Source organism: Carcharodon carcharias, chromosome 20, assembly GCF_017639515.1.
Source record: "Carcharodon carcharias isolate sCarCar2 chromosome 20, sCarCar2.pri, whole genome shotgun sequence".
In the NCBI taxonomy this organism is placed as follows: Eukaryota; Metazoa; Chordata; class Chondrichthyes; order Lamniformes; family Lamnidae; genus Carcharodon; species Carcharodon carcharias.
Genome location: NC_054486.1, coordinates 60,415,441 through 60,441,465, shown reverse-complemented (window position 1 = coordinate 60,441,465; position 26,025 = coordinate 60,415,441). Strand labels below are relative to the sequence as shown.

The 26,025-nt window shown below is 44.2% G+C and overlaps 1 protein-coding gene across 2 annotated transcripts in view; it reads right to left on the bottom strand.

Moving 5' to 3' along the window:
* The window catches only part of slc35f4 (solute carrier family 35 member F4), a 253,416-nt gene that overhangs the window by 51,604 nt on the left and 175,787 nt on the right, over positions 1 to 26,025 (bottom strand). For both annotated transcript variants that reach the window (XM_041215000.1, XM_041215001.1), the window contains one exon: positions 23,928 to 24,147. In XM_041215000.1, the coding sequence (XP_041070934.1) occupies positions 23,928 to 24,147 (220 nt within the window). The remainder of the gene's footprint in view (positions 1 to 23,927; positions 24,148 to 26,025) is intronic.

Here is a 26,025-nt window from a genome sequence, read left to right as displayed (position 1 = left end):
GGTGTGTGGGCAGGGGGTGGGGGGCCGTTTGGGTGGGGGGGAGAGAAGTGGAGGGGGTTGGTGTGGTTGTAGGGACAAACAAGCAGTGATAGAAGCAGATCATCAAAAGATGTCACAGACAACAGAACAAAAGAACACATAGGTGTCGAAGTTGGTGATATTATCTAAATGAATGTGCTAATTAAGAATGGATGGTAGGGCACTCAAGGTATAGCTCTAGTGGGGGTGGGGGAGCATAAAAGATTTTAAAATATATAAAAATAATGGAAATAGGTGGGAAAAGAAATATCTATATAATTTATTGGAAAAAACAAAATGAAGGGGGAAACAGAAAGGGGGTGGGGATGGAGGAGGGAGCTCAAGACCTAAAGTTGTTGAATTCAATATTCAATCCGGAAGGCCGTAAAGTGCCTAGTCGGAAGATGAGGTGTTGTTCCTCCAGTTTGCGTTGGTAAGAGGATTATTAAGCCCATTAACAGTGCATTAACAGGATTTTTTGCTGCCCATCCAACATTATGGTTGGTGCGTGAACAAATTGGCCAGGTGGCCTTTTGCATTTTTCAGGACACCTCATCCATGGCGGACGAGGCTTCTGAGATAGATTTTAAAAAAGATGAAAATGTTTGACACAAATTTCAGCATCCATGTGTTTAGGTGACTCATTCTGATGCGTGGGCATTTTTTTCCGGATTTTAAAATCTGTTTTTATTGGATTTAAATTCTTCAGCTACCTGAGGCAGCTCTCTGCCTTCAGGGAGCTTTCATTGCCTGCTCCCCTGTGCCCATGCTGACTTCAGCACTCGCCCTCCACCCGGTCCTCCCTGGCAACGCTGAGCCTTTCAGTGCACCTTTCACGCTGGCAGGCTGTTAATTGGCCAGCCAGCGGAAATCGTGGCTGGGGGCTGATCACGGGTGACAGACCGTTCCCAGGCCGCTCCCGGGCCCACCAATCACAGCTGCCCACTGACATGAAAATTCTGCCCATTATATACACGTAGTGAACACCTGCCACCATAGTGCTCCTAAATGTTCTTGATCTTCCTAAGCCTACCACTACATCTGGGTGCTTCCCTGTCATCCGCAGTTGAGGTGGAGGCAGCCTGCTGACTGCTGTGCCCTGTTCTCTGTGATGACTTTGGCAGGCATCCTCTAAAGGGCTAAGATCTGGAGGGTCCCAGCCTGTTTTGGGTGTCCAGCTGTGGGGCAGGTACACCCTCCTCAGCCTGTGGAGCTGGGGGTGATGTGGTCACAGGAAGACGGGATTGGGATCGGCTGGATAGTCCCAGGGTCACCTAGGTAGATGGTCTGGCAGTGTCCAGCTGCTGGTCCTCCTTCCTATGGGTGCCCCAGGGCCCCTGGCTGACTCCTTGAGGAGAATGGGCAGTTGGAGTGAGGTCAAGGTGTCCCGCCACCCCTCTCATTTGGCCACTGATGGATGCCACAAATGGCTAAAGCAATGGAGTGTTGCTCCTGCAGCAGTGCAGAACCAATATCCTACATGAAGGACTCATGGCTGTCGTCATCCTACCAGTGTTGACCTCAGTGTGTTGGCATGCCAGCGCCATCATCTGAGACTGAATGTGGATGGACTCCTCCACTGTCCATTGTAATCTGAGGAATGCAGCTGACACTCCTTCCTGATGTTCCCGTGACTGTCACTGCAGTTCCAACAACTGACTCAGGACCAGGTCCGAAGGCTCATCATGTGACTCAGACTCAGCGGAATCCTAGCCTCCAGTAATGCTCTGAGAGTCGGTGATCTCAGATCTCCCTGTCTCACACTATTCTGTGTGCTGTGCTCGCCACGTTGTAACCCAGAGACTGCTCTAGACTAGGTCCCACTGAAGTTTGTGGCTCTGCACTGCTAGAGGGTGTGGCTGAGCACTGTGACAGATCTTTAACGGTGCTGCCCTCAGGTTCCTCATCTGAGGTGTCATTGTAGCTCGAGCTAAGGACTTGGCTGGCTGAGGGCCTTGGGCGCTTTGCAGAAATGCGTATGAGAGATAATTAGTGCATGGCAGGCACCCAAAAAACAGGACAATACACTCACAGTATCGTTGTCAGAGGGTTGAGCTGGTGCAGTATCCTCACGTGGGTATTTGCCACCGACCTCACCGTCACTGCAGGCACGGTCCACACCCTCTCCAGCCAGCTCAATGGCTTGGTTTTCAAACTGAGGGAGGACCTCAAGTTCCAGCATTCCAACCCCAGTCTGGGACCTCTCCCTGAGATTGTGTGCAAACTTGTCCTGCATAAAGACAGATGGAGAGTGTGAGCAGGACATGTGCCAGGGCAGGTGATAAGGATGCCTGGCAGGCGTAGGTGATGAGTGGAGCCATGGACAGCATGTAGATGCAAGCTCCAGAGGAGATGAGCCCAGATGGAGATGTGAAGGTCCATGTGAGAGTGGGCGCTGATGTCCCTTGAGCTGGCAGTTTGTGATATCCCTGTGAATGTGTGATGGGCTTGTGAGTGTGCAAGTTGAGAGTGATGAGGTGGTTGACTTGCCCTGGCAGAATGAATGAGATTATTCATCCTCTTTCTGCACTAGATGGCTGACCTTCTCTGTGCAGCATTAGCACTGAATACCACTGCCACCCCAAGCTGCTGTGATGAGGTTGGTGGACCTCCTCCAGTGATCACTTGGGTAGAGGACATTGCAGTGGGCCTCCACGCCATCCAGCAGGCATTGCAGTGAAGCGTCCTTAAACTCGGGGGCTGACGTCTTCTTCCCTTTTGGGGCCATCTCTCGCATTCGTGGCAGTTATGGGCTGCAGACATTGACAAAGCATGGGTGCCATTTAACTATGGCATCCAGAGTGTGAGGAAGCAGTGAGCTCATGGCAGGGTGGGCGAATCAGAGGCTGCCCACCTGTGATCCAACATGTTTCCCATGCATGCATAATTAAAGCGGTGGGAAGCAGACACGAAAACCTGTCATTGCAGCTGGTGGGTAGAATGCCGTTTTTCATGCCCGCTGCCGCATTAAGCACAATTAGGGGAAAATCCCACCCAGAGGGTGGAGTCATTTTCTGGTTGGCAAGTAGTAACACATGGTGTGCCACAGGGATCAGTACTGCGGCCTCAACCTTTTACAATTTATTTCAATGACTCGGATGAAGGGACCAAAGTTATGGTTGCTAAATTTGTTGATGACACAAAGACAGGTAGGAAAGTAAGTTATGAAGAGGGCATAAGGAGGCTACATAGTAATATAGGTAGATAAAGTAAGTAGGCAAAGATCTGGCAAATTGAGTATAATGTGGGAAAATGTGAAATTGTCCATTGTGGCAGGAAGAATAAAAAAGAAGCATATTATCTAAATGGTGAGAGATTGCAGAGCTCTGAGATTCAAAGGGATCTGTGTGTGCTATTGTATGAATCACAAAACGTTAGTATGCAGGTACAGCAAGTAATTAGGAAAGCTACTAGAATGTTATTGTTTATTGTGAAGGGAATTAAATACAAAAGTAGGGAGGTTATGCTTCAGTTGTACAGGGCATTGGTGAGACCACGGGCAGAATTTTTCCATTGGCGAGCTGGGGGCGTGGCCCCTGACATCATCCCGCCCCATTTAAATATTCAGGAAGGTGGGCAGACAGTGCGATCAACTGTCCGCCCGCCGACCTGTCAATGGCCAATTGAGGCCACTGATAGGATAATTAAGCCAATTAAAGGCCCTCCTCGTCCAACTTTAAGGCTGGCGAGCAGGCCAGGAGCCCCCACGGGCTTCTGAAAAAACATGAAACCTCATCCACTGGCAGGATGAGGTTTCATGTCCGTTTTAAAAATCTTTAATGAAGTTTCTATGATATTTATTAACATGTCCCATCTCGTGTGACATTGTCACATGAGGAGGACATGTTAATGATATTTTTATTTTTCTATTTTTACACTTTCAAAAACTTTCAGCGCTCCCCCGAGGCAGCACTTAGTCTCAGGGAGATGTGCGCTCTTCCGTGCGCATGTGCGAAAGAGCACACTCTGACAGTTGGGGAATCCCCCCCTACCTACACAGGAAGCGCATAACGCTTCCCGTTGGGCAGCCCGCTGGGCGGGCCTTAATGGGCCTGCCCACTTAAAATGGCAATGGGGCCCGTTTCGGCAGCAGCGATCGGCTACTCGCCCGCCGCCGAGCTAGTGGGTCCCGCCCGCCCATCAAGGGCAAAATTCTGCCCCACATCTGGAGTACTATGTACAGTATTGGTCTCCTTATTTAAGGAAGGATGTAAATGCATTGGAAGTAGTTCAGAGAAGGTTTACTAGACTAATACCTGGGTTGTCTTATGAGGAAAGTTTAGGCAGGCTAGGCTTGCATCTGCTGGAATTTAGAAGACTAAGAGGCAACTTGATTGAAACATATAAGATCCTGAGGGGCCTTGACAAGATGGATATAGAAAGGATGTTTCCTCTTGTGGGAGAATCTAGAACTAGGGGTCACTGTTTAAAAATAAGGGGGTCGCCCATTTAGGACAGAGATGAGGAGAAATTTTCTCCCTCAGAAGGTCATGAGTCTTTGGAACTCTCTTCCTCAAAAGGCAGTAGAAGCAGAGTCTTTGAATTGTTTTAAGACAGAGCTGGATAGATTCTTGATTAACAAGGGGGCAAAAGGTATTGTGGGTAGGCGAGAATGTGGAGTTGATGTTACAAACAGATCAGCCATGGTCTTATTGAATGGCAGAGCAGGCTCAAGGTTCCGAGTGACCTACTCCTGCTCCTAATTCATTTGTTCATATGTGTGCATGATAATGGAAGTATTTGGTATTAAACTCTTCTCAGTGTTTCCTCAGAAGCTTTCTCAATGTAGCTTAAAATAATAAATTGACAGATGCACAACCAATCCAGAGAAACAAAGCAGTACCATTCATGACAGCCATGGCCTTCAAAGCAAGGAAGATGATTTGCAGTCAACAAATGACACCTGCCAGTTATTGTTTATTGGCTGAGGCAAAGCTGACAGAAACATAATGCTACCATATGTTTTTCTAGCTCAGTTTGCCTCTGCTGTTCTTAATTAGCTACTAATTTAGAGGGAGGTAATGGCAATGGTGTCGTGGTATTTCACTGGACTAGTAATCCAGAGGCCCAGGGTAATGTTCTGGGGGCCTGGGTTTGAATCCCACCACAGCAGATGGTGGAACTTGAGTTCAAAAAAAAATCTGGAATTAAAAGTCTAATTATGACCATGAAACCATTGTCGATTGTTGGTTCAATAATGTCCTTTAGGAAAGGAAATCTGCTGTCCTTACTTGGTCTGGCCTACATGTGACTCCAGACCCAGCAATGTGGTTGACTTTTAAATGCCCTCTGAACAAGTGCAATCCGGGATGGGCAATAAATGCTGGCCTAGCCAGTGACGCCCACATCCCATGAACGAATAATAAAAAAATCAAAATGCTAAGTTTTCCCATCGGAAGGTTGCTGTTGAGAACTGCATATTCGTGACTTCTGGCATTGACAATAGTGAGAATTCAAATAGCTCTCAGGATTCTTGGAGATGACATAGAGGGGATGATTTTCCATGCTTATACTGGCACCAGAGGCACATATTGAAAAAATTGTGAACAGTGCCCCAACAATTCACTGATTACAGGTTCACTGGTAGGCAAGGTTCCCATCAGTAGTGCCAACATAACAAATAACCCACATTACCTCATTTTTTAATTCCCTGAAAAGCTGTTTCATAGTTTCCATAAGTACTCGAAAGCACAGATTGCCTGATCCTGTGAATTCCCCCTCTGTATCTGAACATACATTGGGAGTGGCCTGAACCACTTGAATCCCCACAAGCCTTTTTTATGTAAATTCATACTAATAGGGTTCAGGTTAGCACATCCTTTTTCCTGTGAGGCCAGCCTTGCCCCACAGTCTCTCCCTACAGTCTGTTCAAGAATAATGAGACTATCCTAGTGTCCACCATTCTGAAGCAAACACAACTTCAATTTCAATCATGTTATATATTTTATTAGCATTTATTTATATTGTGGTTACAAAGGAACAAAGGTAAAAGATATTTTTAAGTAGGAGTATTATAGTTTTAGCAAAAAAAATTAGACAATATATTTCTTCTCAACATGTCATTAATGTATTTTTGACAGGCTATCGTAGTGTCATTTCATCTTCCTGCCTTTTGGAATAAACAGTGTTTTTCATTTAGTACGGATATAACATAACACTGACAGTGCATAATAAGTGGTTAAGAAAATGCTGAACATTCTTAAAATAGTGATGACAATCTATGAAAGGAAATGCTGTGCCATACGCCTGAATAATTTCCAAAGTCTTAGTGATTACAACACTCAGCATATCAATCCAGCCAACAGTCAGGGTGATTTATGGATTTTCAGATCAGGAACTGGTTTCAAACATCAGCAGTAAAATTGTCTAACTATGAATACTAATGCTCAGCATTCGTCACTTGCCAATATCATACTTGTATTCCAATGAGCAACACAATCTAAAATGTAGCTGGCCACATACTGTTGTGGATATATTTGTTTTTTGTCCGGATAGACTTAGTTGAATTTGTCTGATTGTGAGATCAGAAGAGTGCATTTGTGTTTAACTCATGACTTAGTGGTATCATAGCTAAGATAAAAAGAAAATAGTAGAGGCAATTTGAATCTGACCTATCGAGTGAACAAGATGAACTGCCACTAAAATGGCAAGAATCAACTTACTGCCCATTTCCCACAAAAAGTCCGCCAACTATCATTTTAACATTGGAGTTGACTAATGAAGAACATGCCTCATTAATAGATATATAATTCAGGGAGCTATGATGTAATTAGGGTCCCGACATGATTTTAACTGGGCAGCTTAGATGTCCTGCCCAACAACACCCTATTGAGTAAAACCTTGCTTCACAAACTGACCGATATGACTGAAAGTATTCTTAAGGGGCATTTGGCTGCAAGTGCTCAGATCATTGGAATCTGTGGCCAGGATTTTCCAGTCATGCCATGGCGGGACCAGTTACGGGGGTTGTGGCGGCCCAGCCAAAAGTTCATTGACTTTCGGCGGGACCAGATGATCCTGGCAGCAGGCAGGGCTGGAAAATCCTGCCTTGTGTACTTATTTGGATTTCCAAGGAACTTCTGAGCTTAGAGATTGCTGTTCTTTGAGTGGAAGAATGGTTGGCTTCAATAACTACTTGTGGAAGGCCTTACTCAGCCAATGAGGTCTACAGGTTAAGAGTCACTTTCCTGTATATAACTGAGAAACACTGCATCAGGAGGTAAGCTGTTGCTGAGTTATACAGCCACTCAGAGCAGGACCTGCTTCTTGTTGGTCTATGCTTTGTCAGTGGGGCTCAAAGTCATCACAACCTTATGTTTTTCATTTTAGGTTCCTTTCATCTTGCTACAGGGACCATCCCCAACCTCTTCAACACACAGCTGCATCAAGCAGGTCACCAATATCCTCTGTGCCAAAGTCAACCAATGCATTCCTTTCCATATTGACGCCAACAGTCAGAATAAGAAAATTCTGGGATTTGCAGTAGTGGCTGGCTCCCCTCACATCAGGGCATAATAAACTGAACTCAAGTAGCTGCAGAGCACCAGAAGACCAGCTATCAACTTATGTCAACTGGAAAGCTTTCACTCCATCAATGTTTAACTGGTATAGTTCACCTCAGAAGGAGCTTGGTAGATTCGCTGACAGCTGTCACAATGCTTTCCTCCTACGACACTCATCTATTCCCCAATTTTCCACCTGCCCAAGGACGCACTAACTTGGGGACATGGGGCTACCTCCTCTGCACATGGTTGCTGATGATAACGCTCCATAACCCAACCTGAGCAGCTCAGGTACAATCGCAGCCATTTCTCTTATTGCACATCATTGTGGCGGATGTGGCTGGAGCCACAAGAATAAATATAGAAACTCAACCGTTTTGGGACACATAAGTCTCATTGCCATGGGAGTGGGGTGGCAAAAATGTGGGGTGGAACTCCTTTTTTCTTGGTTCCAGCCTCTTTCAGGCAATTACGTCTACCAGCGATAAAGGACGAGCATTTTCTGCACCATCACTCTTCGCACCCCCCTCCCACACCAGATTATAAAATAAATTTTGTGCTGTATGGCCATTTGAGAGCTCCACAATAAGATAGCCAAATGACAATCAATCTAAATGATCAATGACCATTTGGATATGATCAGGCCACTGAAAGAGCAGCATATAATGAGACTTTAACTGTTAAAACATTTCTGCCAGATCAGCCTTTGCCTACCGTAAAGAGGTAGCAAAGTGCCACACCAAAATCATGAGGGCCCACAGCCTGGGTGCCCCAATGATACCAGTAGAGCTGTGGGAAATCATCCCTATTACTTAAATAACTGTCCCCAGAATGTAGGATAGATACAAGGCAAGGACAAATGCATCATCAAAAGGTCAATAGTTTGACAATAACTCAGCACACTCATGAAAAAGTCTTCAGGATGGCTACTGTGGAAATAAACATTGTGACAGTGGTGCAAGAGTGCTTATCTGGGGCTGGGACCGAGTAGACAAGTTATTTAATTTATTGACAAAAGTAATCACTAATAGTGTATTATATTGCTTTCTTGTATCATTCCTACAAAGCAGTGATCCAGGCAATGCAGTATAACTGCACCCAAACCAGGGTTACGTTTTCATTTGTTCTCAGACCACCTTGAGGTGGTGGCTACGAGACCCATTCACAACCAGCAATATCCTGTTTGTACCATCTATCTGCATTACAGACTGCCTGATCCAGAAGAGTATTACCTGCACCCATGCTTAAAAGTGTTTAAAATGTTTTGAGAGTGAGGGATACCCATATTCTCAGCACACTGGAATGATGCATTAGATAGATTTATAATGTATACAGCGGATCATGAGCACAAAACTAACTTGGTGAATCACTCTCTAGGTGGTGCTAAACATAAGCAATGTGAGACCAATTCCTCTGGGTTTTACTTTGAAATTAGTCTGTGATCTGATGCAAGTGTCGTATGCAATGTTTGCACAACAGCAAAATGGGAATGGCTTCATGCCAACCCTAAAATTACAGTACAATTGTGCCAATGCATGCCTTTGTTTTCACACTGAGCAAAAGAATCTTAATTTTTGGTGCACAGGCCCAAATTTGAGTTCCTCACATTAGAAAAGATTCAACTGCTGTATTGATTTATTTGTTTGTTACTTTGAAAATTTCACTGGCAATGAGAGGCCAGAGACCACACTGCAGTTTAAATGAATTGATATAAATCAGCACTACAGTGTCACAGTTAGAAAATGCTAACAGTGTAAAATGGCAGATAATGTATTACTGCACCATAAGTACAGGAGAAAGGAATATGTAAAAGTTATATTTGTAGCAATGTATCAATGGTACCATTATCGGAAATAATCATTGCAATAAGCATTCATTTTATTGGTACAATCACTATACATTTATCTACATGTTTCCATTTCACAGTCAGTTTCTATTTAACAAGGCACTGCTGAAACAAAATGAAATGTCAAAATAAGACCAATTCTATTTATAGATCCCACTCAAATAGCTTTTAACAAAACAATCCAAATTATGGTTCAAACTAAAATCTGTTAAAGGAGGGGATCATACCATATAAATTGCTATAGAATAATACAACAAACATTAAGTATTGGAAGTTGGTTAACTCCCGAAAATGGTCATAGGGACTGCAGCCACTGAGTGGAATGTGGGCAACATGCCAACTTCATGCTGCCTACTCATGAGATTGACTTTTCTTGCAGCCAGCATTTCCTGCACTGTTCTTTGGCTGTAGGTATAAGCAGGGGGCCCAATAAAGGGGGCCCAATAATGTTCATAACTTGCACTTCATAAAACTAGTCTACATTACTTAAAAGAGAGGTGTATTGTGGCTGCAGCAGGTGCTGGGAGTGGTTCTGCAATTGAATTGACTTGAGAAAGAGAGATCAATGGAAAACCATGGGATAGAGTGAGCCAACACCTCCCCCCCCACACCCCACCACCACCTCCCCTCCAAGGCTTTCAAACACTGAGCTGCAGGTCTTAGTAGAGTATGTGGAAAGAATTGTCTTGTATCCTCTGGGGAGCCAAGCAGCCTTCAGACACAAGGTGGCAATAGGAATAGATAGCCACGAAGGTCATAGCTAGGGGTAGAGCTCCAAGAACCTGGATGTGGAGCCAGAAGGAGTTTAATGATCTCACATAAGTAGTTAAGGTCAGTGAATGCATCTTTAAAGGCCATATGGCTCCCACCAACTGTACTAGTAGCTTCACTCACTGCACAATATACCACACCCCCATAACTCACTGACGAACAATCTTTATCAATAAAAACTCACACCTGACATTCACTTCACCTTCAACACGTTCAGTGTTGTTGCAAGTCACACATCCACATTTCACAGTTTGCACACAGTCAGCTATTCAATCATGACAGCCACATCATCCAAACAAATTGCATAACACTCACTGATATGCTTCCCTCTCTCTTGCAGAACAAGGTGATACCCAACTGATGGCATTAGTAACTAACCAGAGGGGGAGGTGCATGCCTACATGTTCTAATCCCTCATGCAGGAAACAGTGCTGCCAATTATGGGAAGGGTCAACGTTAAGGCCATGGCCACCTGCAGGGCTGAAGCCATTGAAAGTGAAGCCATCCACATAGTTAATCTCCCCTCTTTCATCTCTTTACTCCCTCAACCCATGTACTCCTATGACTGAGAAGCTACTGATGATTTAAGCATGCACTTCTTACTTTCTCCTCTTCCCTCACCACAACTCAATTTTATCTCTTTCCTTTCAGATATCCAAGGGAGTGGAGCAAGAGTATGACAACAGTGAAGATGAAGCTATCACTCAATTGCACAGTCACAGCCTCTAGCTCAATATTGACACCGCATAATTAAGAGCAGGGATTGGTACATGTGAGATACTGGACACAAATGCTCTGCAACCAAGGTAGGAGGAAAGGAAAGTGTAGATGCTAGCTCCCAGTTCATACACTACTTCTGTTGTAGAGGACTCAGGAGATGAATTGATGGCCAGGCTACAGAAGGACGCTGATGGATGTATACACACAAATGTATGGTGCACTGGAAAGCCTACCAAAAAGCTGGAATTCAATTTCAAGGAGTACTGAGGAGTCCGACACCAGCTGGCACAGGGCTCTGTGCAGGGCTTGAAGCCCAACCTCTCCATGATGCAACAGGTGGTCACCTCCATTTACACACCTGTGCAGCCAACTATGATGTAACTTAACAGAGTACTTAAAGAAGTGGCCGTAGAAATAGTGGATGCATTGGTGGTCATCTTCCGAGATTCTATAGATTCTGGAACAGTTCCTACAGATTGGAAGGTAGCTAATGTAACCCCACTATTTAAAAAGGGAGGAAGAGAGAAAACAGAGAATTATAGATCAGTCAGCCTGACGTCGGTAGTAGGGAAAATTCTAGAGTCCATTATAAAAGATTTAATAGCTAAGCACTTGGAAAACAGTGGCAGAATCAGACAGAGTCAGCATGGATTTACGAAAGGGAAATCATGCTTGACAAATCTACTGGAATTTTTCGAGAATGTAACTAGTAGAGTTGATGAGGGGGAGCCAGTGGATGTGGCTTTTTTGGACTTTCAGAAGGCTTTCGACAAAGTCCCACATAAGAGGTTAGAGTGTAAAATTAAAGCTCATGGGATTGGGAGTAGTGTATTGAGATGGATAGAAAACTGGTTGGTGGACAGAAAACAAAAAGTAGGGATAAACAGGTCTTTTTCTAAATGGCAGGCAGTGACTAGTGGGGTACCGCAGGGATCAATGCTGGGACCCCAGTTATTCACAATATATGTTAATGGTTTAGATGAGGTAACTAAATGTAATATCTCCAAATTTGCAGATGACACAAAGCTGGGTGGGAGGCTGAGCTGTGAGGAGGATGTAGAGATGTTTCGGTGTGATTTGGACAAGCTGAGTGAGTGGGCAAATGCATGGCAGATGCAGTATAATGTGGATAACTATGAGGTTATCCACTTTGGTAGCAAAAACAGGAAGGCAGATTATTATCTGAATGGTTATAAATTGAGAGAGGGGAATGTGCAACGAGACCTGGGTGTCCTCGTACACCAGTTGCTGAAGGTAAGCATGTAAGTGCAGCAGGCGGTAAAGCAGGCAACTGGTATGTTGGCCTTTACAGCCAGAGGATTCGAGTACAGGAGCAGGGATGTCTTGCTGAAATTATACAGGGCCTTGGTAAGACCACACCTGGAATATTGTGTGCAGTTTTGGTCTCCTTATCTGAAAATGGATGTTCTTGCTATAGAGGGAGTGCAGCGGAGGTTTACCAGGCTGATTCCTGGGATGTCGGGACTGACATATGAGGAGAGATTGAGTCAGTTAAGATTATATTCGCTGAAGTTCAGAAGAATGAGGGGGGATGTCATAGAAACCTATAAAGGTCTAACAGGACTAGATAGGGTAGATGCAGGAAGGATGTGCCTGATGGTGGGGGAGTCCAGAGCCAGGGGTCACAGTCTGAGGATACGGGACAGACCATTTAGGACTGAGATAAGGAGAAGTTTCTTCGCCCAGAGAGTGGTAAGCCTGTGGAATTCGCTACCACAGAAAGGGCCAAAACATTGTATGTTTTCAAGAAGGAGTCAGATATGGCTCTTGGGGCGAAAGGGATCAAAGGATATGGGAAGAAAGCAGGTGCAGGTTATTGAGTTGGATGATCAGCCATGATCATAATGAATGGCAGAGCAGGCTCGAAGGACTAAATGGCCTATTCCTACTCCTATTTTCTATGTTTCTATGTAACATCAGGTGGCCAATGTCTCAGCTTCCATTACAGCACAAATGACATCGACCCACCATCTGAGTTTTGCAGTGAAAGCTCAGCCTGTTGTCATGGAAACGGAGAGTGTGGCCATCATGGCTATGGACACCTGTGTTTAAAGTGGCTTCCAGGGCATCACAGCACATCAGCAATCTGTTCTCCAAACAATCAACTCCCTAGTGACCCTCTCCAGATATGGCCTTCTGCTGTGACCCCTTTGCCCCTTCTCCCTCTTGCAGTAGATTGTCTTACTCTGCATGGCCTCTGCTCCCAGTCATGCTCAATACCAAAAAGGCGGCTTGCTAGGCCATCCACATCTGGGAACAACTGGTCGGTGCACAAGCTGTTAAGTCAGCAAGGAAGTCCTTCAGTTCCTGCTTAGGCCACTCTCTGTAGATCACTAAAACTTTAACCAACTACAGAAAGCATCCAAAACTCAGTTTATTCTTCTAGCTGTTGCTGCAATTCTAACAACCAATAGTTCCCTTTAAATAGCACTAATGAGGGAGGGAGGTGTTCTTCAAGCCATTGAAAGTGTGTTCAGTTGTGAGAGGGAGTAGGCTGGAAATTGGAGTTCCAAAATAGCAAGACCAACATCAAATCAGAGTTACACATTGATTGTCATCACAGTCTGCTCACTCCACATGCTGCCAACAGATGTTAGGTGTGCATGCACTAACCCCTTTACCAATATGGGGGTGAATTTTACAGCACCCTCCCACCCCCACCAGCGTATTTGAAAGAAGGCGGCACGTAAAATAAATCAGATGGTCAGCCAGACACCTTTCTGCCCATTCCTAACCTGTTCTGCATATTACCAGGGGTGGGTATGGCAACAGACAACCCACCCACCCTTTGACCTACTGCCACTTAAGGACTTCATTCCACCTCTGCCACAATTGTTCTGTCTGTGGGGTAAGGCAGAAGCAAGACTGGCAGCTTTGGCAGCATGGGCTGCTGTCAGGCAGGTTCCCTGTACCCATTGAGGGGCACCCCCCCAAAGATGGCACAGTCTTTACCCCTCCCCTCCATCCTCTCTGACTTGACCCCTTCCCCCTCCCCCTGCTTGCTGGGGTCTCCCAGCCATGCCTGCTCAAAATCCCTGGACTTACCTGAAGACTAGGAGATATCTTCACTTCTTTGTGGGGACTGGTTCTGTTCTAGCAGTGGCCACTACCGTCTTCTAACATGGTTGGGGCTACAGAACTGCCAGCCAATCAGATTGGCCAGCTGCTCTCTAGGGTGGGACTTCCTGTCCCTGAAGGGCAGAAATCCCACTCTGCACTTCAGGCCGCTCTGAGTGTATTATTGCTGCGGGGCAGTCAGATTTCACATCAGCAAGATGCCAACCGGGGGCGGTGGGGGGGGGGGGGAGGTTGTGGGGGCGGGGGGAGCAGATAATCCATACCCCCATGAAATCCACCCCATGGAGTCTTGTGCACTTCATATCAGAAGTGTGCACGTGTGCCATGGACACCATTTTTTTTAAAGTGCCCAAGAAATGGGCAGTACCACACCCAATTTCACCTTCAGGACCTCAAATTAAGGCCAGTTTGACTGAGCACATTGGTTCAGTGGTAGGGAACACTTAGAATTCAGCTATAGATGTAGCAAGACCTTTTAGGTAATATTTAGATAATATTAACTGTTCCTGTTGATTCGTATGGTAAACTCGGTCTGCAATGCCACTATGCACATGTGCAAATTCCATCAATTATGCAAGAAGATAACGAAGAGAAACGACCCTATGTTGCTGTATTTTTTAAGTTCATGCCCTTTACAGGTAAACTATCTTATTCTGTACTGTGTCTAAAAATACTAAGTACAAAAGTATTACTGAGATTAAAATTGATGGTTTTTTAAAAATTCGTTCACACAGTGTGGGTGTTGGTGGCTAAGCCAGCATTTGTTGCCCATCCCTATCCTTCGAGAAGGTGGTGGTGAGCTGTCTTCTCAAGCCACTGAAGTCCACCTGGTGCAGGTACACCCACATCACTGTGCGGAAGGGAGTTCCAGGGTTTTGATCCCGGAACAGTGAAGTAACACTGATATGGTTCCAGGTCGGGAAGGTGTGAGGCTTTGAAGGGAACTTACAGGTGGCAGTGTTCCCATGTGTCTGCTGCCCTTGTCCTTCTAGGTGGTAGAGATTACAGGTTTGGAAAGTGCTGCTGAAGGAGCCTTGTTAAGGTACTGCAGTGCATCTTGTAGATGGTACACACTGCTGCCACTGTGCGTTGGTAGTGGAGGGAGTGAATGTTTAGGTTGGTGGACAGGTTGTGGGCTGCTTTGTCCTGAATATCATCAAGCTTCTTAAGTGCTGTTGGAGCCACATTCATCCATGCAAGTGGATTGTATCCCATCACATTCTTGACCAGGTTGACCAACCTTCCCAGATTTTACGGGACCGTTCTGTGTCCTGGGTTGTTTGCTAATGAGCTAATTTGTAAAATTATTTTTTAAAAACTGGACAAAGGGTTTAAAATGACTGAAAACAGGTCCTGCTATGACTCACAAGAGGAGTTTCTGGCCTTCAGAAACAGCAGCAACCTCATAATCTCTAAAGAGGCGCCAATGCCGCTTGTGACTGCAGAGATCAAATCCCAAAGGGTTGTACAAAGATCATTTACATTTCTGAGGCCAGGCTCTGGCCAACGGAGATGATCCATCTACGAGGACAATGGACCCAGAAGCTTCTGTTGAATTTATTCATGATTGAAACATTAATCATCTCAAGAATCCAGAGCAGGAATATACATCCTTTGTCCAAACCAAGGTGGAGAAGTGGGAGTCATGTCACTGACACTCCCCACCCACCAAGCTGCTAGAACCTGTAATATTACCTTGGTATTCTGCCATCTTCCCATCAAGCAAACAGCAGCAGAACCAGAGCTCTGACCACATTTAAAGTGCCTGGCTCTCATCAACACTGTTTCTACAAGAACTTCTGAGATTCTGTACCATCATCTATAAGGCTAATTCCCCATGGGCCCATCTCATCATGGAAGTCATTTCTACTGGAAAAGTGAATTCTCCAGCATCAGTTTTCAACCAGCCAACTCTGAAAGAATACACCATTGGAATTTGAGTCTGGACTCTGGACTCACATGAAACAATAATTCTTATTTTGTCTATGTTCTTTGCCTTGTACCTCTTTCTTTCCCTTACTCCTCTTCTATTGTATGAATGTACCAGGGGTTACATAGTGATAACCCCTCCCCATGTTTTGAGTGTGTGTAAAATAAACTAACCCTCTGATTTTACCCTACCTTGAGTTTGCTGTGGGGTTTTTAATAGAGGATTGGATCACTCCAAAACTGAGGTGTTGGGGAAAATACGCCACCAACTATAAAGATAGAAATTAAGAATCAAAAACATCTTCCTGTATGTGGATAGGTCGTGAGGAGAGAATCAGGACTGTTTAAATAAACCCGCCTCCTCCTCCTGAACCCTGACATCACCACAGAAATTGGGAGCTAAAGTCCAGGAAAACCCAATTTGAATTTGACCAAATTTAAGAGACAATCCAAATCTGAAATAAAAGAGCCAATTGGAAGCTAAGGGGAAAACTCAGTGGCTGGAACAAATTTTAAAATACTAGTAACTTACCACAGCAAATTGCTTTTCACTAGTACTAAGAAAATGGTAATGTTTCATGCCCAGATGTTTATTCAATAAGAGAATTTAAATGGTGAAATTTTGGTGACCCTGAGAGAGAGGGAGACAGACAGAAAAAACAGGAAAGAGAATTCCAGCTCTGAAAATTGGAAACGGAATTAGCAGCTCAAGGGGAGAGAGAAACCAGGCATTTGGAAGCGGCAAGGGAAAAATCTCTCTCTACCCAGTAGCACCCTTTCTCCCTCTAACCTGGAACCACTCTCCGAAGCCCCCAAGTAGACAACATTCATTTCCGAATTTGGAGAGTGTGATCTGGAGTCATCTTCTTCCACTTTTTGAGAAAATAGCAGGACGCAGTGATCTGGACATTTTTAATTCAAGGGCAGATGTCAGGGAGAGCCCAAGAGGTCTACTCCATGTTCTCTCCCAATGTGCCCCTGAATTATGAGCAGACCAAGGCTGCTATAACAAGGGACAGCAGCAGTCATGGGCTTCACAATACAGTCACTCCAATTCAGCATTAACAATAGGAATGTGAAAAATGGGAATGCAAGCAACCGTTAAGGAGGCACAAGTGCTGCATATATGGCAGATCATCAATGAAAGCCTCCAATGTGTTTTCTCCACTTGGCATGGATAACAGCTCAAAGGGCATCCGTCATAACTCATGTGCATGTTAAGTGTAATCAGTACACCAGATCTGAGATTGGCGGAATGATTTTGTAATGTAGTGCATGTCATTAATATCTTCAAACCTTTTCCAGCCTCGGTGTGATAGAGAGTTAGTCCCAGGGGCATATCACCAGCAATTCTGGAACGCTTGTAAGAAGCCCACACAAACCTATATCGAGCTTGAACGGCTAAAGCAAACAGCATTCAACCGATAGATAAGATCCCTAAGAATCCCATGCACCTACAAAGAGTTGCGTGAGTTGTTATTGTTGGAGGAATTCAAAAATTGCTAACTCTCCAACCTGCAAATGCACTTAGAGCAGCAGAGAATCCTCATAGCCAGGGATGCTACAGTCATAACAGACAGCCATGATCTCACCCATAGGCCTGTAAACGCAGGCAGACCCTTTCCAAATCATACCCCATTGTATTATAAGTAGGGCAATCTAGATAGGAAAGGCCCCCAACCCAGAAAAGAAAACACAAAAGATCGCAAGAAGCCCTGCTGCAGCCCGAAAGCAGATCTCCCGGAGGCCAGTGTGTTCTCAATGCAACAAAATAGGCCATTCCAGACATGAATGCTGGAACTTGCTCAGCAAGCCAGTTGGCTTCACGTCCCAATGAGTAGTGCAGCAGAGCAGGAGAGCTTACCATTTGGAAGACATGGCACTGTGTGTGTCTGAGCCAGACAAACTTCCAGAGAGCTTCCAGAGTTTTTCCTGTCAGGAACATTGTTCCCCTACCCATCCCAAAATGTGAGTATGTCTGTGGTACTGTTCAGGGACATAGGGGCCACTCAATCCCTAATGTTGGAGGAAAACTTAAACCCACCCCCTGAGCTCTCCCTGAAGGCCAAAGCATTGATCAGTGAAGTTGGAGGAGGGTCTGTGTTTGTGCCCCCTCCATAGGGTTCACCTAGAGTGTGACCTTGTTTCAGGCCCTGTTACAGTAGGGATTGCCCCTAAACTATCAGTAGCAGGAATCAATTTTCTCCTTGGAACAATCTGGCTGGCAAGGTGTTAGCCAGTGAAAGAAAAGAGGTCAATGCCAACCAGCAAAAATCTGCAGAAGGCTAAAGAAGGTCCAGAGGCCCAAAAAGGTGAGATAGCACCCACAGACCTCGAGTGACAGCTGCTCGAAGGTAACAAGTCCGAAACCAGGCCAGGAAAATGAAAAGAGGTCCAGCGAATGCCCCTAGATTCAGAAATAGATTCCCCGAATATCCCAGAATTAAATAGGGATCAAAGAAGTCCTAGGGCAGGGAAAAAATAGTGAGGGAGATGCCCCACATAGCCAAAAGGCCTGAGGGAAGACCAGCTCTTAAGCCTGGAAAGGAAATGAGTAAGGACTTGCCAGAAATATGGCTAACAGAAGCCTTCTTTCTGACGTTAACTAGGGACAAAGGGAGGTCCCTAAGCAATAAGTAGATATGGAATGCAATGCCTTACTCAGCTGAAAAGTCACAAGGGAGTATAGCTGGAGCTGCACCTCCATTTGAGGGTGTCAAGAAGATATAATAATTTTCATAATGTTATTGGAATTTATTGTAAAGTAGAGTAATAATGAGGTGTGTATGTATGTGTGTCTTAATTGAATTAAAGGCAGCTGGTCTGAAGGCTTTGAGGTAACAAGATAAACTAGGTTTGAAATGTTAAGTAGGTAAACATAGGTTGCATTTTTAAATAAACCAGACTAGATTGAATACAAAAGAGGGAGTGAAATACACCTAGCCAGGAGAAGTTAAGAAACAGTGTGTTTATTTTTCTCAAAAATTAATGTTAAAATTGGTACTATGAGAGATTTTTATTATTAGAAAGGTAAAGTCCAAAGGCATAGTGAAACAATGGTAATTTGCATTAAAAGGGGAAAATATGGTTAAAGGGAGAGAAAGCTGTGTGCAAGGGGAAGCATTCTAAGATCTAAAACAAGTGTGAAATGCCTCCAGCATCTATACCTCAACCTGCTGTCTACAAACAACTGAAGTTAAGAAAACTGACTTTAAATTGGATTGTTCAGGGTATTGTGTTTCTTTGCTTGGATCTTTTAAAATCTATGTGTCTTACTGTTGTCTTATCAAAAGTGTAACTAGGAGTTAGATTAACTAGGGGATTTTGAAGTTATCATAGCATTAACGTGTAGATCTATGTATGTACTTAAAATTATTTCTTCTATTAATAAAGGTTTAATTTAGTCTTGTAAGAAACATATAAGAATCAGTGGTCTTATTACTACTTAATTCAAGGCATGCATCTCGAAATTTATACAAATTGCAAAACAGTTCTGGCAGTTGTTTCACGTTTCCCTTTGGGATTTGAGCAGCTTAGCATTTACCATCAGCTGTGCCATAACAGACGGCAGAAGGATCCAAGGGACTTAGAACAAGTTAGGAAAGCAGCCACTCCCAAACCAAAGGCCCTACCTAGGAAGCCATTGATGGGCTTGGCTGGTAGCTTTATAGCAAATTTAAATGTGGACAAGAAAAGTTCCCAAATTGACTCAGAGGGTGATGCCTCAATTAGTTGAAAGGCCACCTGAAGGTACACCAAGAGCTGACCATCCACCAGAGGACAGTAGTGTCCAAAAAGACACAATGCCTACCTCCCCAACTGACCAGCAGAAGGACCCCAAACAGATTGGACCCATGCTCACCCACCATAGGGACCCCAAACAGATTGGACCCCATGCTCACCCACCATAATGTAGAATTGCAAGGTGACTGGACAGTGTTAACCCTCCTATTTAAAACGATCCATGAATCCCTACTAGGCTACAGCACTGTAACCCTTTCCAGTATGGATGCGGGAGAGGCCCCTGCCAGAAGGCCATCGTCATATCATCCAGGCCCAGAAAGGCTGGTCCAGGTTCAGGAGCCAACTACCCACCTGTTGCCATGCCAATCCGAAGCACCTAGCAACAGAAGCTGGAACTCTCCCGTTGTGCTAGCACCTGAACTGGAATCCCCTAAAGAAGCCAAAGTCTCTTTAAAACACCTCACTCTCTCTACCCTCAACCTACCCATGGTCCCTGTGCATGGTAACCCGGAGGTTCAGCTGTTCAAAGTGGACAGGCAGGAGCTAAGCTGTACAAAAGCAGATTGGCCCTATGATCCCGGGGCCTGGCACCCATAGATTGCAATGCCCAGCATTCCCCTGTAGATGGCCCAGAGCAGCTGGACCATCACTCGCCCCCTGAGTGCTAATCGCCCTGAAAAACCCCCAGTTCTTTATGAGGGAACTTAATCAGGAGGTTGGAATGCCTGACCCCCACAGAGGGAAGTCAGAACTCTAGCCCAAATAAACTTACCCTTGCAGATGAATTTCAAATCATCCCAAGTCACCTAAACCTTGCCAAATCCCTGGACTGGACAATGTCCTCGTAAGGTCACACAACACAATGAACAGGATGCTCAGTGTAAATACAGGGCTCTGTCTCCACAAGGACTGTGCGGTGGTCACTCCTCTAAATACTGTCATGGACAGATGCATCTGTGACAGATATATTGGTGAGGACAAGGTCTCGTAAGTTTTTCTCTCTTGTTGGTTCCCTCACCACCTGCCGCAGGTCCAGTCTGGCAGATATGTCCTTCAGGACTTGGCCAACTTGATCAGTAGTGGTGCTACCAAGCCACCAATTGGTGATGGACATGGAAGTCCCCCAACCAGAGTACATTTTGCATGCTAGACACCCACAGTACTTCTTCCAAGTGGTGTTCAGCATGGAAGCGTTCTGATCCATCAGCTGAGTTGGGTGGGTGGGGGAGGGAGCGGTAGGTGATAATCAACAGGAAGTTTCCTTGCCCATGTTTGACCTGATGCCATGAGGTTTCATGGGGTCCAGAGTCAATGCTGAGGAATCTCAGTGCAACTCTTTCCTGACTGCACACCACTGTGCTGCCATCTCTGCTGGGTCTGACCTGCCAGTGGGACAAGGCATTCCCAGGGATAGTGGTGTCTGAGACATTGGCTGTAAATAATGATTCTGTGAGTATGACTATGTCAGGCTGTTGCTTGACTGGTCTGTGGGACAGCTCTCCTAATTTTGGCAAAGGCTTCTAAATGTTAGTAGGGAGGGTTTTGCTGGATTGGCAGGGCTGGATGTGCTGTTGTTGTTTCTGGCACCTAAGTCAATGCCAAGTGGTCCGTCCAGTTTTATTCCTCTTTGACTTTTCTGTAGCAGTTGGTACAATGGATGTTGACATTACTCTGCCAGCTATCTTATCTAAAACATTAGCCTGTTTAAAATTAGTAGGTTAGGCATAACATCTACTTTTGCTCACAAATGAAATGTTAGTTCAGATTAATCTAACAGTTAATATTCTTATTATTTTATTTAATAACATTACAGATGATGACATGAGCAATACATTTGTGCTAAATGTGACTCTCAGTTGCTAACAACTGTAAAGCATCTCATTCTTCTGCTAATTTTGTTCTCACATTTTACGAGCCACTTTACCACTTCTCCATTTTGTTCACAAATTGCTGTATCTCCCTCCCTCAACATGCACACTGCATGAAGCTTCAGTACACCTCTGCACAGCCTTTTACAAGAGCAATACACTAACTCCATCCTGCAAGACAAGCCGGCTCATTGCACAAAGGAGAGGGTCAGAACCAAGAGAGGACTAGCATCTACACAAGCTCTCGAAGAGGAAGCATTGAAGATCAGTGGCGCAGACAGCAGGAAAAGCATCTGGGTTGGCAGGCTAGGTACAGAATGGGAAGGTTCTGCCTATTCCTCTCATCTGTTTGCTTTCCTCGGTCAGCCACAACAGATCTCAGTAACCTGGTCTTGCATTATGATGACACTCATCTGCTCCTGCTTAACCTACCCATTATTTGCTGACCTTTTCCCCTCTGTCATCTCTTCAGTTCCCTCCCATAAACTGGGCCCTACTGCTCAAGTGGTGGAGGGGGAGGCTAGTGAAGATGTGCTGTCACTCACTTCACCTTTCTCAAGGGCCAGCACAGAAATCAACACTTTGGGTGGGATAGTGAGTTACAGGCATCTGCACTGGGTAAGTCACTCAGCAACAGTGAGCAGGAGCTAGTGGATGACACAGCAAGAATCGGCTGACCAAAGCGAATGCTTGGGCCCTAGCTCTGTTGAAGAGGATGATGTGCAGACTTCAGTGGCCCAGCCTTTAAATGAAAAAATATTCCATATACACCAACAATCTCTCAAAGCATTGGGCTGCCTGCCCAAGAGCTGTCATACCATTTCAGAGACTATGGGGGAGTCCGCTTCCAGCTTCTGTGCCAGACTGATGCAAGGCCTCAACACCCCACAGTTTAACATGCTGCGAGCAATTAACCCAACAGATAATTGCAGCTGGGCCCACTGTCCAGGAGTTTGTGGCACCAGCACCAGTGCTTTTTATTGCCCTTTCAGTCCCTGGACACCATCATCTCCATCACCTTCAAAAGTTTGACAAAATGCATTGATAGAGCCTTCAATCATATCATAGATCTTCTCCAGCCTGTTCTCCCACAGAACATTGGGCATGTTGAACTGCATCCTCGCGGGAGTGGCAATGTCGCTGTGGGAGTGGCACATGTTGCCTCTCTCACAATGATAACATGCCTGATCCCCTGCCAGCTCTGTAAATCTTCTTCAACTTTCAAGATAGATACCAATGATCTGACTACTTGCAAGTGAATGCCCTTTAAACACCACCAGAATTGTTCATTTCCAAAGTGTACTGCTCAGTAGCACTGAACAGGCCCAGCAATTATTGGGCTGGTCTAGCAGTGAGTTTTACCAAGTTAAAAATCTGAAAATGTCATCAGGGTTCTACTATGCAAAGAATCTGATCCGCATGCTATAATAAGTCACCTGCTTCATCAGGCAGCTGCTCTGTCCACTTATATTTAGGCCCCGATAGAAATGGCAGTGAGCAAGTTGATGGCAGAAATGGCTAGTTCAGCTCTGCAGTTTTCATTCAGTAGCCTGGATCTGGGATCGTAAATACAAATCCCACCATGGCAGCTGGAAAATTCAAGTTCATTTGAATAAATCTGGAATAAAAAGCTAGCATGAGGAATATGAAACTACCACCTTGTCAGTAAAAGCCCATCTAGTCCTTTACAAAATCTCCTGTCTTACCTAGGCTGGTCTCTATGTGACTCCAGACCCACAGCAATGTGGTTGATTCTCAACTGCTCTCTGAACTCAACTAAGACTCAGTTGTATTCAAGGAGGCTGTTCGTCACCACCCTCTCAGGGGCAATGAATACTTGCCTTGCCAGCAATACCCACATCCTGTGAATGAATAAACAAAAAAAGTTTCTCTTCAACATCTTAAGCCAGATATTCCTGAACCTGGACATATAGAGAAAAGCTGGCCTGGAGGATGCCATGTCCACAAAGGCTTTGGCTGGATTTTCCATCAATTAATTTATGTGATCCTCCCTGACAAAGATTTCTCTCTGCGATCCAATGCATCTATGGGCAAGAAAAGGAACATCTGCCCATTATGTTATAATGCATACACATTAAAATTATCTTCTCCATACTGTAAACCTTCAAATTAGTGAACTAGACCTACCCTATATAAATCATCTTAATCCTGCTGTAGGGATAGGCATCACTTTCTGTTCAACTCTATGGTTCAGAGGCAGGTCTTTCTACATTATTTTAAAACATTATTCCCTCAAAATTTCACACAACTTAAGTAAAACTATTATGATTAAAAACAGGTACCAGGAATCAATTATTGGTCATTTTTCTAATGCTTCTAAAAGGGACTTACTGTATGTTAAAGACTACATTGCAGTTTCCACCTGCGGACAAATTGCTTTCATCAAAGCCATTAATCATAGGTACTTACTCTAACTCCCATGAACTTGTCTTTGAGCACAATCCAAGAGAGCAGGAAGACAAATGCTTTGTTGCAACAGAAAAGGGCAGAGACATCTGTGGCTGTTAATTTCTTCAGCGCCAACAAATATAGGTAATTAGTTAATGTCCAGAGGATAGAGAATGGGGCTGTTCTTTTCAGAAAGAGTTTCAGAGTCAGTCCTTCTTCTCCAAAAATTCGACTACATTCCCTGCAGGCAATGAACAATGTAATCAGAGATATGTGTAGCAGTAACTTTTCTTTCAACACATCTATTCAATTAGCATCAAACACAAGTGCCTACTACACCATCAAATAAATATTTCTTTAAATATTTTGTCTATCTAGCACCTAAGCTGAATGATATAGCTGATCTTCATTCATGTGGACATAGTTAATTGGGTTGTTCATTTAAAGGAAAGTATTTCCAAGATAAACTTATTGATTCACAATGTATCTGAATCCTTTTAAATCAGATTTCTCAGTGGCATTATTTAATGCAGTCAATGAGACACTTTAATTTCCAGCAGGAGCTTCAATAAGCAGGTTTTAACTGCACAATTATATTGAAATTTGGATTGTTCACCCTGGTCCTTCCAATATCCAGAGGTTGATTTTACAATACTGGACAAACTTAAAGGAAATAGTTTAGGTTCTAATCTGTCTAGTTTTGTAAAAGAATATATAGATAAGAATTGGTTTGCTTATATTCAACTTTATACTGATGGTTCTAAGGACCCTGGGACAGGAAGCACAGGTTCAGCTGTTTTTATTCCTGAATTTAGTGTTAAGATTATGAAAAAGGTTATCTGATGGTTTATCAGTATTTTCAGTTGAGTTGCTGGAAATTATGTTGGCTTTAGAGTGAGTAGTAGGGGTAAAGCTATTGAGAGTCAGCATTTGTTCAGATTCATCATCAGCATTGGTCTCTATCTAATCTTGTTTTTCTGAATCTAGACAGGATTTTATTTTTGAAATTTTTCACTGATTGTGTAACATACACCAGTTGGGTATTGTGGTGGGTTTTTTATGGATGCCAGCACATGGAAATGTGGTAGGGAATGAAGCAGCAGATTTGTTGGCTAAAAATTCTATAAATCACTTGATTCCAGATATTGAGATTTCATTAGGGTAAGTGGAAATTAAATCTATTATGAAGGGTAAACTATATGCATTATGGCAACAAAAGTGGGTTATGGACGAGAAAGGAAGACATTGTTTTGAATTTGATATAAATGTGAAGTTACCAAGTAAATTCACTGGGAAGTGTAGAAGGGACAAGGTGATTATGAGTAGGATTAGGATTGGGTACTGTGGGTTAAGTAAGTCTCTGTATTTAATAAGGAAATATGTTAATGGTTTGTGTCAGGAGTGTGGCGAAGGATTTCTGCAATCGGTGGAGCATGTTTTATTACACTGTACTAAGTTTGTAACTGAAAGGGGAGCTATGCAGTCTAATTTGCATCAGAAGGATATACAGTGTGATACGGTGGCTAGTATTTTAGCAGTTAGATTTGGGTTTTGGGATATTTATAAAATCATGTTGCCTTCTTTATATTTCATAGGATTAGCGCATAGAATTTAGGTTTTTTTTAATGCATTGCACTTCTTCCTCCGAGACAGGAGATGGCAGTAATACACCAAAGAGGTGTTACTTTGCCAGAAACCAAAAAAAGACATTTGGATTGTGATTGTTCGACACCCAATCCTGAATGAGCAGAAATTTTTATCAACTAAATATTGGGACGACTAAAGCCATTGTCTTCCGTTCCCGTCACAAACTCTATTCCTTAGCCACCAGCTCATGGCTAACTCCCCTGGTATCTGTCAGAGGCTAAATCAAACCAATCACAACCTTGGTGTCACAGTTGACCCTGAGTTGAGCTTCCACCTACATACCTGCTTCTTCATTAAGACCACCTACTTTGACCTCTATTACGTCACCCATTTCCACCCCTACTTCAGCTCAATTGCTGCTGAACCACTAATCAATACCCTTGTTACTTCTCAATGACTTCTCTAATATTCTCCTGGATGGTCTCCCATCTACCACCCCCCATGAACTTGAGCTCATCCAAAACTCTGCTGC